Source organism: Brassica rapa, chromosome A04 (genome assembly GCF_000309985.2).
Source record: "Brassica rapa cultivar Chiifu-401-42 chromosome A04, CAAS_Brap_v3.01, whole genome shotgun sequence".
NCBI classification, from domain to species: domain Eukaryota; kingdom Viridiplantae; phylum Streptophyta; class Magnoliopsida; order Brassicales; family Brassicaceae; genus Brassica; species Brassica rapa.
In genome coordinates, this window is record NC_024798.2 from 10,259,864 (window position 1) to 10,273,611 (window position 13,748).

A 13,748-nucleotide genomic window follows, 5' to 3' on the forward strand; every position below is an offset into this window, starting at 1 on the left:
ACCTTGAGGTAAATTTTCTTTTATGCTTTTAACTTTATATACACTAACTTCTGCAAGACATTTAGAATGGTGAAAGATGACTACAACAACAACAATAAATTGATGAGGATATTGGACATAGAAGCAAAAGAAGATGTTTCAATGGCTGATATCTCAAATTCATTGTCGACGAACTGACTTTTCTCCATGAATTAAGCAACAATTAAAGATATTCAATATGAAGAAAAAGGAGGTTTAACCCTAATTATGTGGTTTAATTCTTCTAAATCGTCTTATGTTTATTAACTTGATCAAAGTTAGGCATTTCAATAATTTTTTGAAAAGATAGATCAAATCTCTATTGAATACGAAACTCAAATTTATTCACCTAACGAGGACTATAATACTAGTGTTTGGACAGTTTATGTAAAGTAAATTTACTGCTCTCCTTTTAAGTACTAAAATTTGGTTGATTTTAACGATGGTTTATGTTTCGATTTAAAGTTCCATACTTGGAGAATCAATTTGAAAGGTTTGATTTCACTAGGATTAACAGAAACGATCGCATACCACAATATTTTTTTGCAATCAACTAACTGATGTAAATAAAGTGCCCAAAACAGTTTATTGCCGACTTTTCATAGTTTTAGGAAGCGGCAGAGAAACAAGCAGCTATGAATTATTTACTTTTTGTTTTGGTACAACTGATGATTGGAAAAGAAAACTCAAGTAATGAAATCGATAAGAAACAAACAGATGTGGATTATTTTTTGTTTGGAAAAAAAAATTTTTGTTAGTAACATCCATTATGTGAAGATTTCGCTAAAAGAAACTTGATAAATTTGTATGACTTTGTTAAAAAAATCAGTATGACTAAAAACACCAAAAAATCAAAAGAAAAAAAAAAGTGAAAGGTTATAAAAGAGTTTTTTTTGTTCGGGGTTCTAGTGAACTTAAAAATACATTAATTTTGGTGAAAAGGGTATCAAAAGTTTAATGTGTCTTTATGTAATTGAATTGTTGAAAAAAAACTAATTTTTCTTCTTTTTTATTGGTGGCCTTGAAAGCTAAGCTAGGGCAGATTTTTTAAAAAATTCTGTACAAGGCTAGGCACTATTAATAATACCACCATTGTCTTCTCATTCGAAGCTTTATAAATTTTCCTTCATTGCAATAACCGTGTTTAGTGGGCCAAGAAACATAACAAAATGGTTGGCATTGGGCCCATGGGCCTTTAAATTGAAATATTAATGAACTTGTTTATGATGAGCCACATATATAAAGGCACCGCCTACGCTTCAGCATAAACCCTAGAGAGATTCTCCTCTCTTCATCCTCCGTCGTCTCTTACAACTCTTCCTTCCGCCGAGAGTCTCTGAGCCAAACCCTAATTCGCCTGCGACTAGTATCACTTGCAGGTTCGTTTCCCCAAAATATCAAAACTGCTTTCGATTAGTTTCTTTATGATTTAACGAAACCAGTAGTTAGATGTCTGCGTGAAGCTCTCGTATGTTGTGATTCATGTAGGGAACTTGTAAGGAGGAGGAGACAAGATGAGATTGGTCAAGTGTTGGTTTTGCTCTTCTACGATATATCCTGGACATGGTATTCAGTTTGTCCGCAACGATGCCAAGGTATATCATTTTAAGTCACTAGGCTTTGATGTTTATTGCCTCATTTAGAACTCACTGTCTATTCTCACCGTTTAATTGTGTTTGTGGATATGAGTTTTGTATATAAGATTGGGAGATTCTTTTTACAGACGAGCACTCTCTCTTTAGCATATTGTGATTAAGTTACAAGTCTTGTTCTTTTGCAGATTTTCCGGTTCTGTAGGTCTAAATGCCACAAGAACTTCAAGATGAAGAGGAACCCTCGTAAGGTCAAGTGGACTAAAGCCTACAGAGCTGCACACGGGAAGGACATGACTCAGGTACTTTTTAATACTCTTTTAGTATAAAGGAAGCTATAGCTCTCTTAGATAAAGTCTCTCACCATCACGCCTGTCTTCCTTTCCACCAAAAGGATAAAACTTTTGAGTTTGAGAAGAAGAGAAACAGGCCCGAGAGGTATGATAGGAACGTTACAGAGGATACTCTCAAGGCCATTAAGAAGATTGATAAGATCAGAAGCACTAGAGAAGCTGAACACATCAATAAGAGGTAATGCATTTATAATATACATACCTATTCCTTAAATCTCTCAAGACTCTTATGATTATTGGTTTTTGTTATTGTGTGGGACTTAGGTTGAAGCCTAACAAACAGAAGATATTCAAGAGTGCAATCACTGAGTTAGATCAGCACATTAGTTTGATCAAGGCACCAGGTTCTCAGCAACAAGATTCAGAGAAGATGAAAGTTTTGGTCTCCAGCAACAAGTCTGTTCAAAACGAAGCCATGGAAGAGTGATTGTGGAAACATTTGAGAATCCATTTAGAAGATGTATTCACTTTACCCCAAAGCTCGTGTTGTCTTTTTAAAAAGTGTTTTAAGAATTTTTTGGTTTTGAATTAAATTACCTGATACATAGTATTTTATGTCTGCCTTCTTCTTAAGTATATCTCTTTTTCTTTTCATCTTGAAAATATACTTCCATAAACAAAGAATTCAAGTTCTGAAGCTTGGTTTAGGAGCGCCTGATGTTGGTTAGCTAGGACTAGGGGAGCCTGATGGAAGCATTCTACGTAAAGAAAAATGATAGGCCAGCACGAGGTATATTTTATGTATATATTTTATACATAAAGTCCTTCAACTTAATAATCCAAAAGTAAAGTTGAAAATGTTAACTCCTTTTAATTCTCCTGTTTAATCAATTAAATTTTGACCTAGTTGAATGTAATTTAACTAAATTCAAGCCATCACAACAAAGGGAAAAATCAGGAAATTAGTGTTTCAATTCAAATCAGTGAGAAAGAAAGGAAATTAGTTCAGGGGTTGATAAAAAAAAAGTGAAATTGTTCAGGGTTATTAACCAAAATGGCAAAATCGAGAAATAAGTTAATCGAACCCAAAATCTATTAACTCATCTCTTTTTCTCTCGATTTTTGTCAATAATCCCACAAGATTTCACAAATTTATTTTTCTCTCACTGATTTGAACTGAAAACCTAGTTTCGTATAGCTTCCCTCTTTTATCACGACAGAGAGACGACGTCCCAATATTTTTAAAAAAAATTTGAGCTGATTTAAAAACTGTGGCTAAATTTCATTTTGTTTTATTAGGTTAGATCGAGTCAAATTTATTTATATACCAAAAAACGCAAAATACAATGGCGGATAGACTAGCACGCAGTGTTAAACAGTAGCCGCCTTTTGTTGTTCACATGGATGCAGATCACCCAGTTTGGTTTAGAGAGTCAGTATGAGTCTGTAAAAGTTGATGACAAAAAAAAAAAAATCGAGTCAAATTTTAATTAAATTACGGTCAATTTAACGTGTGCACATTTCAGTTTTTTGGATTAATGAAATTAACTACATGACATCATAAAATTAAGAGAAGTTGTCATGTATAAGATATACTTTGTATTGCTATATATTAGTTTAGTCTGCATGGCTAGCCATATCGTGAAATCATTTTTCCAATCTTAAACCACCTTAAAAGATTGTGAAGGTCATCGTTTCTCATCTTAAAGAACTGTACCATGAACAATTGAACCAAACCAACCTGGTTCAGGTCAAGATCATATAATGCTTGTCGCACTTCGATCACCATATATATTATTGAAATTTTGTCAACCTTAGATTAAGTGATGAAAATACAAATGATTTTAGTCAAATTTCATGGTGGAATCTTGAAGAAGGATATGCTTTAATAATACATTAAAAAGCTTTAGATTCTTAACAGCTAATTTGGATGAGGACATTTGGACCTGTCACCAATACGGCAATACATTTCAGATAACCTTAAAAAAGACTTGACTAATATTTATACATCATGAATCTGATATGAGTCGCAACTTTTATAATTGGTATCAGAATCCTAGTGAAAGAGCTTTTTCTTGATTCCACAAAATGTCTCGTGTATTGCACCTGTCAAGTCCCTATGACCACTTGATTTCTCAGAAGTTCCCCATTCATGACCATCCTTTATACTCTACCACAGACCACGGTCAATGCGCCGGGTGTTATGAAGGAAAAGAACTCTCTGCCGAGTTTCTTGAATGTCCCGAATGCGATATCTTCTTCCACAAGGAATGTATCGAGTTATCTCCAGAGGTGATCACTCATTCTTTCCATCCCCAACACCCTCTTTGGCTTGTCAAGCGTGAAAGTCTACCTGATCAAAATGGTTGCATGTGCTGTTCCCTGTGCGGTGAACAGCTTATGTTACTAGTCTATCGCTGTCTCATATGCGACTTCAAGCTGGATATGTCTTGTGCCAAGAACCCACCATTGCTTGAGATTGACCAACCTAAGGTCGGTCAACATAAACTCCACCTCCTGATGAAGAAAGTCTCCTTCACTTGTGATGCTTGCGGGTTCGAAGGTGATCGATCTCCTTATATGTGTCTACCTTGCAACTTCATGTACCATATCCGTTGTGTCTACTTCCCAGATGACTCTCAACAACGCAGTTATTCTCTTAGCCCTAGGACGTGGTCTTGTGGATGTAGATATGTCCATTCAGATGTTGTAGCCTGCGAAAAAATAAAGAAGGCAAGAGAACTTGAAAATAAACCAAGCAAAGGTGATGATGATGATGATTATCCATTCAAGATAGTAGAAGACAAATACATAGACCATTTCACACATGAACATTATCTAGCATTCCACAAGGATGGTAAAGTTAGTGATGTAAGTAAAATATGTCAAGCTTGCAAGTTACCTGTTGTTTATAATCCTTACTTCTGCTGCTACAAGGGATGTGAGTTCTACGTTCATGAAGGTTGTGCTAATCTTCCTTGGAAAAAGAGATCTATTCTTCATAACCATCTACTTGAAGTGGATGGAAAATCTACAGCAAGGACAGAGTTTCATGCAAAACACTTTTGCTGCAGTGCTTGTGGCCAGTTCCATGATGGGTTCAAGTATTCATGTTGTGACTTCAACTTGGAGGTAGGGTGTGCTTCAATCCCTTTGCCCTTTAAAACATCAATTCATGAACACCTTCTTACCATCAAATCAAATGACCTCCAAATATGTAGTGTCTGCAAGTTATGGGCCTCTCCTGTTCTGTCTTGTGCTACATGTGGTTTGCATTTGGGGTTTGATTGTGCTCAGTTACCTAAACTAGCAAGACACAAGTATGATGACCATCTTCTCAGCTTAGACTTTGTCAAGGATGAGACATGTGAAGGTGATTACTGGTGCGAGATATGTGAGAAGAAGATAGGTGGGAAGGCATTGTTCTACACTTGTAATGAGGACTATTGTTGCTCCACTTTCCACACTCATTGTGTAATTGGTGCTTTACACTTGAAGTTAAAACAGTGCTTCAAGTTGTTTAGCCATGAGTTTGAGGTGGTGGAGAACAGTTTGGCTGCTCTAAGACATTGCTGCATATGTGGCTTGGAATGCAAAGGGCTTGAGGTTATAATGAGCAAAGGTGGTGATAAGTACTTGTGTTCTTCTAGCTGTTTGATGAGAAACCGTCATCTTCTAAAGAATTTGTAATCCATCGATGAGTTTGTCTTTGAATCAATCCCTTCTCTTGTCTTATCAAAAATGCATATTGTGAAAAACAGAACCTGAGAATGTTCCTCAGAGTTGATGTTTTGTCACTCAAGTTGTTTGTTCATCTCTAAACTCACTTTGTTCACTCATTCCCTTGTATATATACTACTATTAAGTTAGATGCAAGAAAGTAAAGAACACAAGAGATTTAACAGAGTTCAAGCCTTTCACTTAACCCTACGTCTCGCCGAGAAATCATTCTGAAATCCACTAAGAAACTTGGTTCAAAACTTAGAGCTTTCAGTGTTCATACAATCTCTCTCTCTCTCTCTCTCTCTCTCACACACAATTTGTTCTAGTTCTCTATCCATTAACCTAGCACAAAGTCTCCTCTTGTAACTAATTCAGAAAACCCTAGAGACTTACCCGACATAAGATGCGCCTCTTCTCACACAATACGCCATGAGAAAAGACAATGATGAGCTTCAGTTTTCTTCTCTTTAAGAACATCTGTAGTAGCTACTTTCAGCTTGAAATGTACTTACAGGCTTGCATTTTTCAATCTTGTACGCACGCAACACCTTTTCAACATACAGATCTGTACGAAATACTAAAGCACTCGGAAAGGACATGAGTCAGGTAGTTAAAATATTTTTTTGATCACAAGCCTCTCACTACCAAGCTTGTCTTTTTTTTTGTGTGTGTTTCGTCACTGTTTCCTTTCCACACAAAAAAAAAAGAGTTGAATTTGAGAAGAAGAGAAACAGACCTGAGAGATATGATAGGAACGTTACAGAGGAAACTCTCAAGGCCATTAAGAAGATTGATAAGATCAGAAGTTCAAAAGATGCTGTACACATTTTTTTTAACAAGTAAAAAACTAAAAAATAACAGAGTAATTGTCCAAGACTCGTCAAGGCCTGTCGAGATTGGCTCGACTGGAAGAAACTCGCGACGATTGGAGCCAAGTTAACCCACCAGAGCTTCTTGCAGGATAAGATCACGAAGCCAAAGCAGACCTCCTCTTGCCACAGCCACTTTATTTTTTGAAGCTGAAACATGATACAGAGACCAAGAAGCCAGCTGAGGAAGTAGGTTTATTAATGCTCTCCACTATGTGCTGAACTTCAGGGAAGCGAACAGGGTGCAAAAGAGTTTCAGTCTGGACATTCCTCTGTTTCATGTTGCACAGAGATTCCACAGCACAGAGCATAGCTTGTAAGTCTGCCTTCCTCTTGGAGTAGGAGAGAGAGTAAGCGCGGCGACTGTGGTGTAGAGGAGTACCATCGGGATTTGTATGGGCTGATCGCTAATTTGCAAGCTAGCTTTTGGGTGGATTCTACGGCTGGACAAATAAACTAAACCCTAAAACTGGAACTTAGTATGTATCCATAATACATTAAGATATTATTAAACATCAAAAATAATCATTTATTACATGAACTAGATCCTTTCTCCGCGCTACGCGCGGATAATATATTTAAACTAGGTGTCTTGCCCGCACATGCGGGCATAATCTTTTTATAGATATTTATTATTTTATATTTTATTAATTTAAAAATAATATGCTAAGTTATTATTTATATTCTTAACAAGTTTATACCAAACAAACAATATGTTAAGTTATTATTTATATCATAACAAGTTTATACCAAACATAAAATAATTTATATATGACAGAAAATTTCATTAAAATATATATACTAATTATTGTGTTGAATTTCTCAAAACACTCATATATTAAAAATGTTTTAGACTATATTTTTATAAGAATGTTTTTTCTTCATTAATATTTAATTATATATAGTTGTATATCTTAATTTTAATAATAAAAATATTATTTAAAGATAACAACACAATATATAATTATTATTTTATTTTTTTAGAAATATAAAATATTATTTCAAGATAACAACAAAATATATGAGAATTATCTTTTTACAAATTTAATATTATTAATATAAAATTCGTTTTTAATTAAATTATTTTATATTAAAATTTATTAAGGGTAACATCGACATTAACCAGTGTAACTTTTAAGGTGAGAGCTCGATTCTGAAAATTTACTTCGCAAAATAGTTGTATATCTTAATTTTAATAATAAAAATATTATTTAAAGATAACAACACAATATATAATTATTATTTTATTTTTTTAGAAATATAAAATATTATTCAAGATAACAACAAAATATATGAGAATTATCTTTTTACAAATTTAATATTATTAATATAAAATTCGTTTTTAATTAAATTATTTTATATTAAAATTTATTAAGGGTAACATCGACATTAACCAGTGTAACTTTTAACGTGAGAGCTCGATTCTGAAAATTTACTTCGCAAATAATAGTATAGATTTGTTTCATTTATCATTTTTATTTGTACGTGAATTTTTGTATATTAAATTATATATAACTAATTTTTAATTTTTTTTTATATTTTTAGTTTGAAGTAAGTATTTCTATTATATATAACACAATTAACTAATAAAATATGAAGAATCAAGTCCGAGATTTTAAAGTTATGTACAAAAAAATATAATTATGTACATAACATAAATTATCTTAGTTTAAAAGATCGGAATCTCATCTCGAATAAATTCACAAAACAAAAGTACTCCAATAACCTATTTAAAATATCAAACCCCCTTTTCAAAAAATAAAAGCGTACTTAATAATATTTTTTTACGTGTAATAGTTGAAAACTGACAATCAAATATCGATCTAAAATATTATTTTAATAAATCTAATGGTAAATATTAATTGTAATAAGCAAATTTTGAATTTTGTAATATTACATGAATTAGAAGTCTTTAAAATTTAAAATATATTTTATTAACAGAATATATATATTTTTTTTTTGACAGCAAGAAAATTTACAGACTCATATAGACTCTGTAAACCAATGTGGTAACTCCGCATCCATGTGTACGACGAAAGACGGTTGTGTCCGAGCACTACGTGCCAAGCGATCCGCCTTTATGTTTTCCGTCCTTGGAACATGAACAATCTCTGAGTTGGTAAAGCTTCTTCTCAAAAACTTAATGTCCTCCAGGTAGCTTTCAAATGCCGGCCATTCTTCTGGTTCCGAAACCATCTTCACCAATTGAGAACAATCCGTTGCAAACGTGACCCGGTACTGTCGTAAGTTCTTCATACACTCCATTGCCCAAATTAGAGCCTCCAACTCCGCATGAAGAGGTGAAAGACTTGCCCTTACATTCCTTGCCCCTAACAAACCCTCAAACTCCGGAAGCGTGCTGAACCAGCCTTGTCCTGAGAAAGAATCCTTGTCTTTCCAAGAACCGTCAATGAAACACCATCTTCCTGTAGTCTGTGAGTTAACTCTGAACTCCGCTTCAGGGGCCATCCTGGAATCATTAACAATTTGTGCCTCCGCCCAAAGTGTTGATTCCAAACAGAATATATTTTTATTCATTTATTATTTTGACGTTAAAAAATATTTCTTTAGTTTTATTTGTATATTGATTTTTTAATAATTTAGTTTCTTTTTAAGTAATTTGAAAATTATCAGGAATATAATATATTTAAAATTATTTATTTAAATATATCCAAATATGATGTCTCATTTTTATGTGTGTTTGCGTTGAGCATATTTAATTTGTAGTTTGTATAGTTAATAACACCTTGTTGCGTGCCGTTATATGGTTTTAATAAATGTGTTGTCATTTCATTTTTATTATTACTAACGTGATTTTTTAGTGATCAGTGATAATGTATGTTTAGCGTTAGGATTTATTTTTTTATGGTATATTTTCTAACTCTTCATGCTGACACTTTTTTAGAATCATTTTAATTAGATAGTAGGTTTAAAGATGCAAATAAAACTATGTATGTTGCAAAATTTAGACTTTTTAGTGTAACTGAGCACTATCAATTATAGAAACTATATTATGATTTTAATTTACTAAATCTTTCTTTCTGTGTATATTTTTTTTGTTTTATTTTGTATTTTACAATTTTATTGCCATATTCTTTGATTGTAGAGAATTTCTATTTCTAATTTTTGTTTCATATACCTTAAAAGTCTTTGGTTGATTTTTGTTTGTTTTCTTTCTCCAATTACAATGTACAGTTCGACCGTTTTTTTTTTTTTTTGGAATCAAACTACTAATATAATCAGATAGAAAAACTTAAACTCCAAGAATGTAGTGAGTATTTGTGCTAAAGAAAACTGATTTAGCTACTAATATAGTGCGATATTATAATATTAGAAGGTATGAAAACTCTTCTCTGTTGTCCTAATTAAGTTGTTGTCAATTAATTCTATATTTGTGATAACTGGAAATACATCTTTATGTCTTTCTTACATCATTCTTAATTAGTTTATGGTTCAACCATTTCTAATATACTCAGAGTAACATAATATTAGATGTTGATTATCTCCTTCCAATTAGTAATGCATAGAATGAGAGAAATTCAAGGTAAGACCATTTTAAAATTTTGTCATCATATCTATATAGAGTTAGTTTATATATTGCTTTATCTGTTTCAAAATGTAATCAGTTTAATTAAATTCTGTAATATATAAAAGTTATTACTTTAGAAAACTGTCATTTAATATAAAAATTTAATCAATTACACAGTAATATATACATAATTTAATTGTCCATGCAATATCCAATAAATATAAAGTTGCATTGAAATATAAAAACAATTTATATAATGAAACAAAAAATACTTTTAAACCATTATATTATAAAACAAATAGAATATTCAAATTATATTGAAACATTAGAGTAGTAAGAATCAGAAAAGCTGAAATCTCAACGTCGATCATTTATGTCGGCCATGCCTTAGACCATCTCCAATGTATTCCTTTATTTTTTTCTCTGAAATAGAGGAATTTCATAATAGAGATGGATTTGTCTCCGATATATTTTTCTATTTTCTCTCCTAAAAGGAATATAGGAGAGAGAGTAAGCGCGGCGACTGTGGTGTAGAGGAGTACCATCGGGATTTGTATGGGCTGATCGCTAATTTGCAAGCTAGCTTTTGGGTGGATTCTACGGCTGGACAAATAAACTAAACCCTAAAACTGGAACTTAGTATGTATCCATAATACATTAAGATATTATTAAACATCAAAAATAATCATCTATTACATGAACTAGATCCTTTCTCCGCGCTACGCGCGGATAATATATTTAAACTAGGTGTCTTGCCCGCACATGCGGGCATAATCTTTTTATAGATATTTATTATTTTATATTTTATTAATTTAAAAATAATATGCTAAGTTATTATTTATATTCTTAACAAGTTTATACCAAACAAACAATATGTTAAGTTATTATTTATATCATAACAAGTTTATACCAAACATAAAATAATTTATATATGACAGAAAATTTCATTAAAATATATATACTAATTATTGTGTTGAATTTCTCAAAACACTCATATATTAAAAATGTTTTAGACTATATTTTTATAAGAATGTTTTTTCTTCATTAATATTTAATTATATATAGTTGTATATCTTAATTTTAATAATAAAAATATTATTTAAAGATAACAACACAATATATAATTATTATTTTATTTTTTTAGAAATATAAAATATTATTTCAAGATAACAACAAAATATATGAGAATTATCTTTTTACAAATTTAATATTATTAATATAAAATTCGTTTTTAATTAAATTATTTTATATTAAAATTTATTAAGGGTAACATCGACATTAACCAGTGTAACTTTTAAGGTGAGAGCTCGATTCTGAAAATTTACTTCGCAAAATAGTTGTATATCTTAATTTTAATAATAAAAATATTATTTAAAGATAACAACACAATATATAATTATTATTTTATTTTTTTAGAAATATAAAATATTATTCAAGATAACAACAAAATATATGAGAATTATCTTTTTACAAATTTAATATTATTAATATAAAATTCGTTTTTAATTAAATTATTTTATATTAAAATTTATTAAGGGTAACATCGACATTAACCAGTGTAACTTTTAACGTGAGAGCTCGATTCTGAAAATTTACTTCGCAAATAATAGTATAGATTTGTTTCATTTATCATTTTTATTTGTACGTGAATTTTTGTATATTAAATTATATATAACTAATTTTTAATTTTTTTTTTATATTTTTAGTTTGAAGTAAGTATTTCTATTATATATAACACAATTAACTAATAAAATATGAAGAATCAAGTCCGAGATTTTAAAGTTATGTACAAAAAAATATAATTATGTACATAACATAAATTATCTTAGTTTAAAAGATCGGAATCTCATCTCGAATAAATTCACAAAACAAAAGTACTCCAATAACCTATTTAAAATATCAAACCCCCTTTTCAAAAAATAAAAGCGTACTTAATAATATTTTTTTACGTGTAATAGTTGAAAACTGACAATCAAATATCGATCTAAAATATTATTTTAATAAATCTAATGGTAAATATTAATTGTAATAAGCAAATTTTGAATTTTGTAATATTACATGAATTAGAAGTCTTTAAAATTTAAAATATATTTTATTAACAGAATATATATATTTTTTTTTGACAGCAAGAAAATTTACAGACTCATATAGACTCTGTAAACCAATGTGGTAACTCCGCATCCATGTGTACGACGAAAGACGGTTGTGTCCGAGCACTACGTGCCAAGCGATCCGCCTTTATGTTTTCCGTCCTTGGAACATGAACAATCTCTGAGTTGGTAAAGCTTCTTCTCAAAAACTTAATGTCCTCCAGGTAGCTTTCAAATGCCGGCCATTCTTCTGGTTCCGAAACCATCTTCACCAATTGAGAACAATCCGTTGCAAACGTGACCCGGTACTGTCGTAAGTTCTTCATACACTCCATTGCCCAAATTAGAGCCTCCAACTCCGCATGAAGAGGTGAAAGACTTGCCCTTACATTCCTTGCCCCTAACAAACCCTCAAACTCCGGAAGCGTGCTGAACCAGCCTTGTCCTGAGAAAGAATCCTTGTCTTTCCAAGAACCGTCAATGAAACACCATCTTCCTGTAGTCTGTGAGTTAACTCTGAACTCCGCTTCAGGGGCCATCCTGGAATCATTAACAATTTGTGCCTCCGCCCAAAGTGTTGATTCCAAACAGAATATATTTTTATTCATTTATTATTTTGACGTTAAAAAATATTTCTTTAGTTTTATTTGTATATTGATTTTTTAATAATTTAGTTTCTTTTTAAGTAATTTGAAAATTATCAGGAATATAATATATTTAAAATTATTTATTTAAATATATCCAAATATGATGTCTCATTTTTATGTGTGTTTGCGTTGAGCATATTTAATTTGTAGTTTGTATAGTTAATAACACCTTGTTGCGTGCCGTTATATGGTTTTAATAAATGTGTTGTCATTTCATTTTTATTATTACTAACGTGATTTTTTAGTGATCAGTGATAATGTATGTTTAGCGTTAGGATTTATTTTTTTATGGTATATTTTCTAACTCTTCATGCTGACACTTTTTTAGAATCATTTTAATTAGATAGTAGGTTTAAAGATGCAAATAAAACTATGTATGTTGCAAAATTTAGACTTTTTAGTGTAACTGAGCACTATCAATTATAGAAACTATATTATGATTTTAATTTACTAAATCTTTCTTTCTGTGTATATTTTTTTTGTTTTATTTTGTATTTTACAATTTTATTGCCATATTCTTTGATTGTAGAGAATTTCTATTTCTAATTTTTGTTTCATATACCTTAAAAGTCTTTGGTTGATTTTTGTTTGTTTTCTTTCTCCAATTACAATGTACAGTTCGACCGTTTTTTTTTTTTTTGGAATCAAACTACTAATATAATCAGATAGAAAAACTTAAACTCCAAGAATGTAGTGAGTATTTGTGCTAAAGAAAACTGATTTAGCTACTAATATAGTGCGATATTATAATATTAGAAGGTATGAAAACTCTTCTCTGTTGTCCTAATTAAGTTGTTGTCAATTAATTCTATATTTGTGATAACTGGAAATACATCTTTATGTCTTTCTTACATCATTCTTAATTAGTTTATGGTTCAACCATTTCTAATATACTCAGAGTAACATAATATTAGATGTTGATTATCTCCTTCCAATTAGTAATGCATAGAATGAGAGAAATTCAAGGTAAGACCATTTTAAAATTTT

At 31.0% G+C, this 13,748-nt stretch overlaps 2 protein-coding genes across 2 annotated transcripts; both read left to right on the forward strand.

Moving 5' to 3' along the window:
* The first annotated feature begins 90 nt into the window (after window positions 1-90).
* Window positions 91-2,555, forward strand: LOC103863996 (probable ribosome biogenesis protein RLP24). Its single transcript, XM_009141761.3, has 5 exons — window positions 91-1,397; window positions 1,507-1,613; window positions 1,799-1,912; window positions 2,005-2,141; window positions 2,228-2,555. Exons 2-5 carry the CDS (start codon window positions 1,533-1,535, stop codon window positions 2,388-2,390), a joined length of 495 nt encoding a protein of 164 aa, XP_009140009.1. The 5' UTR covers window positions 91-1,397; window positions 1,507-1,532; the 3' UTR covers window positions 2,391-2,555.
* A 1,436-nt stretch (window positions 2,556-3,991) lies between these two features.
* On the forward strand, window positions 3,992-5,593 carry LOC117133342. The gene has a single exon (XM_033289342.1). The coding sequence runs from the start codon at window positions 3,992-3,994 to the stop codon at window positions 5,591-5,593; it is 1,602 nt and encodes a 533-aa protein (XP_033145233.1).
* Window positions 5,594-13,748: the final 8,155 nt, after the last annotated feature.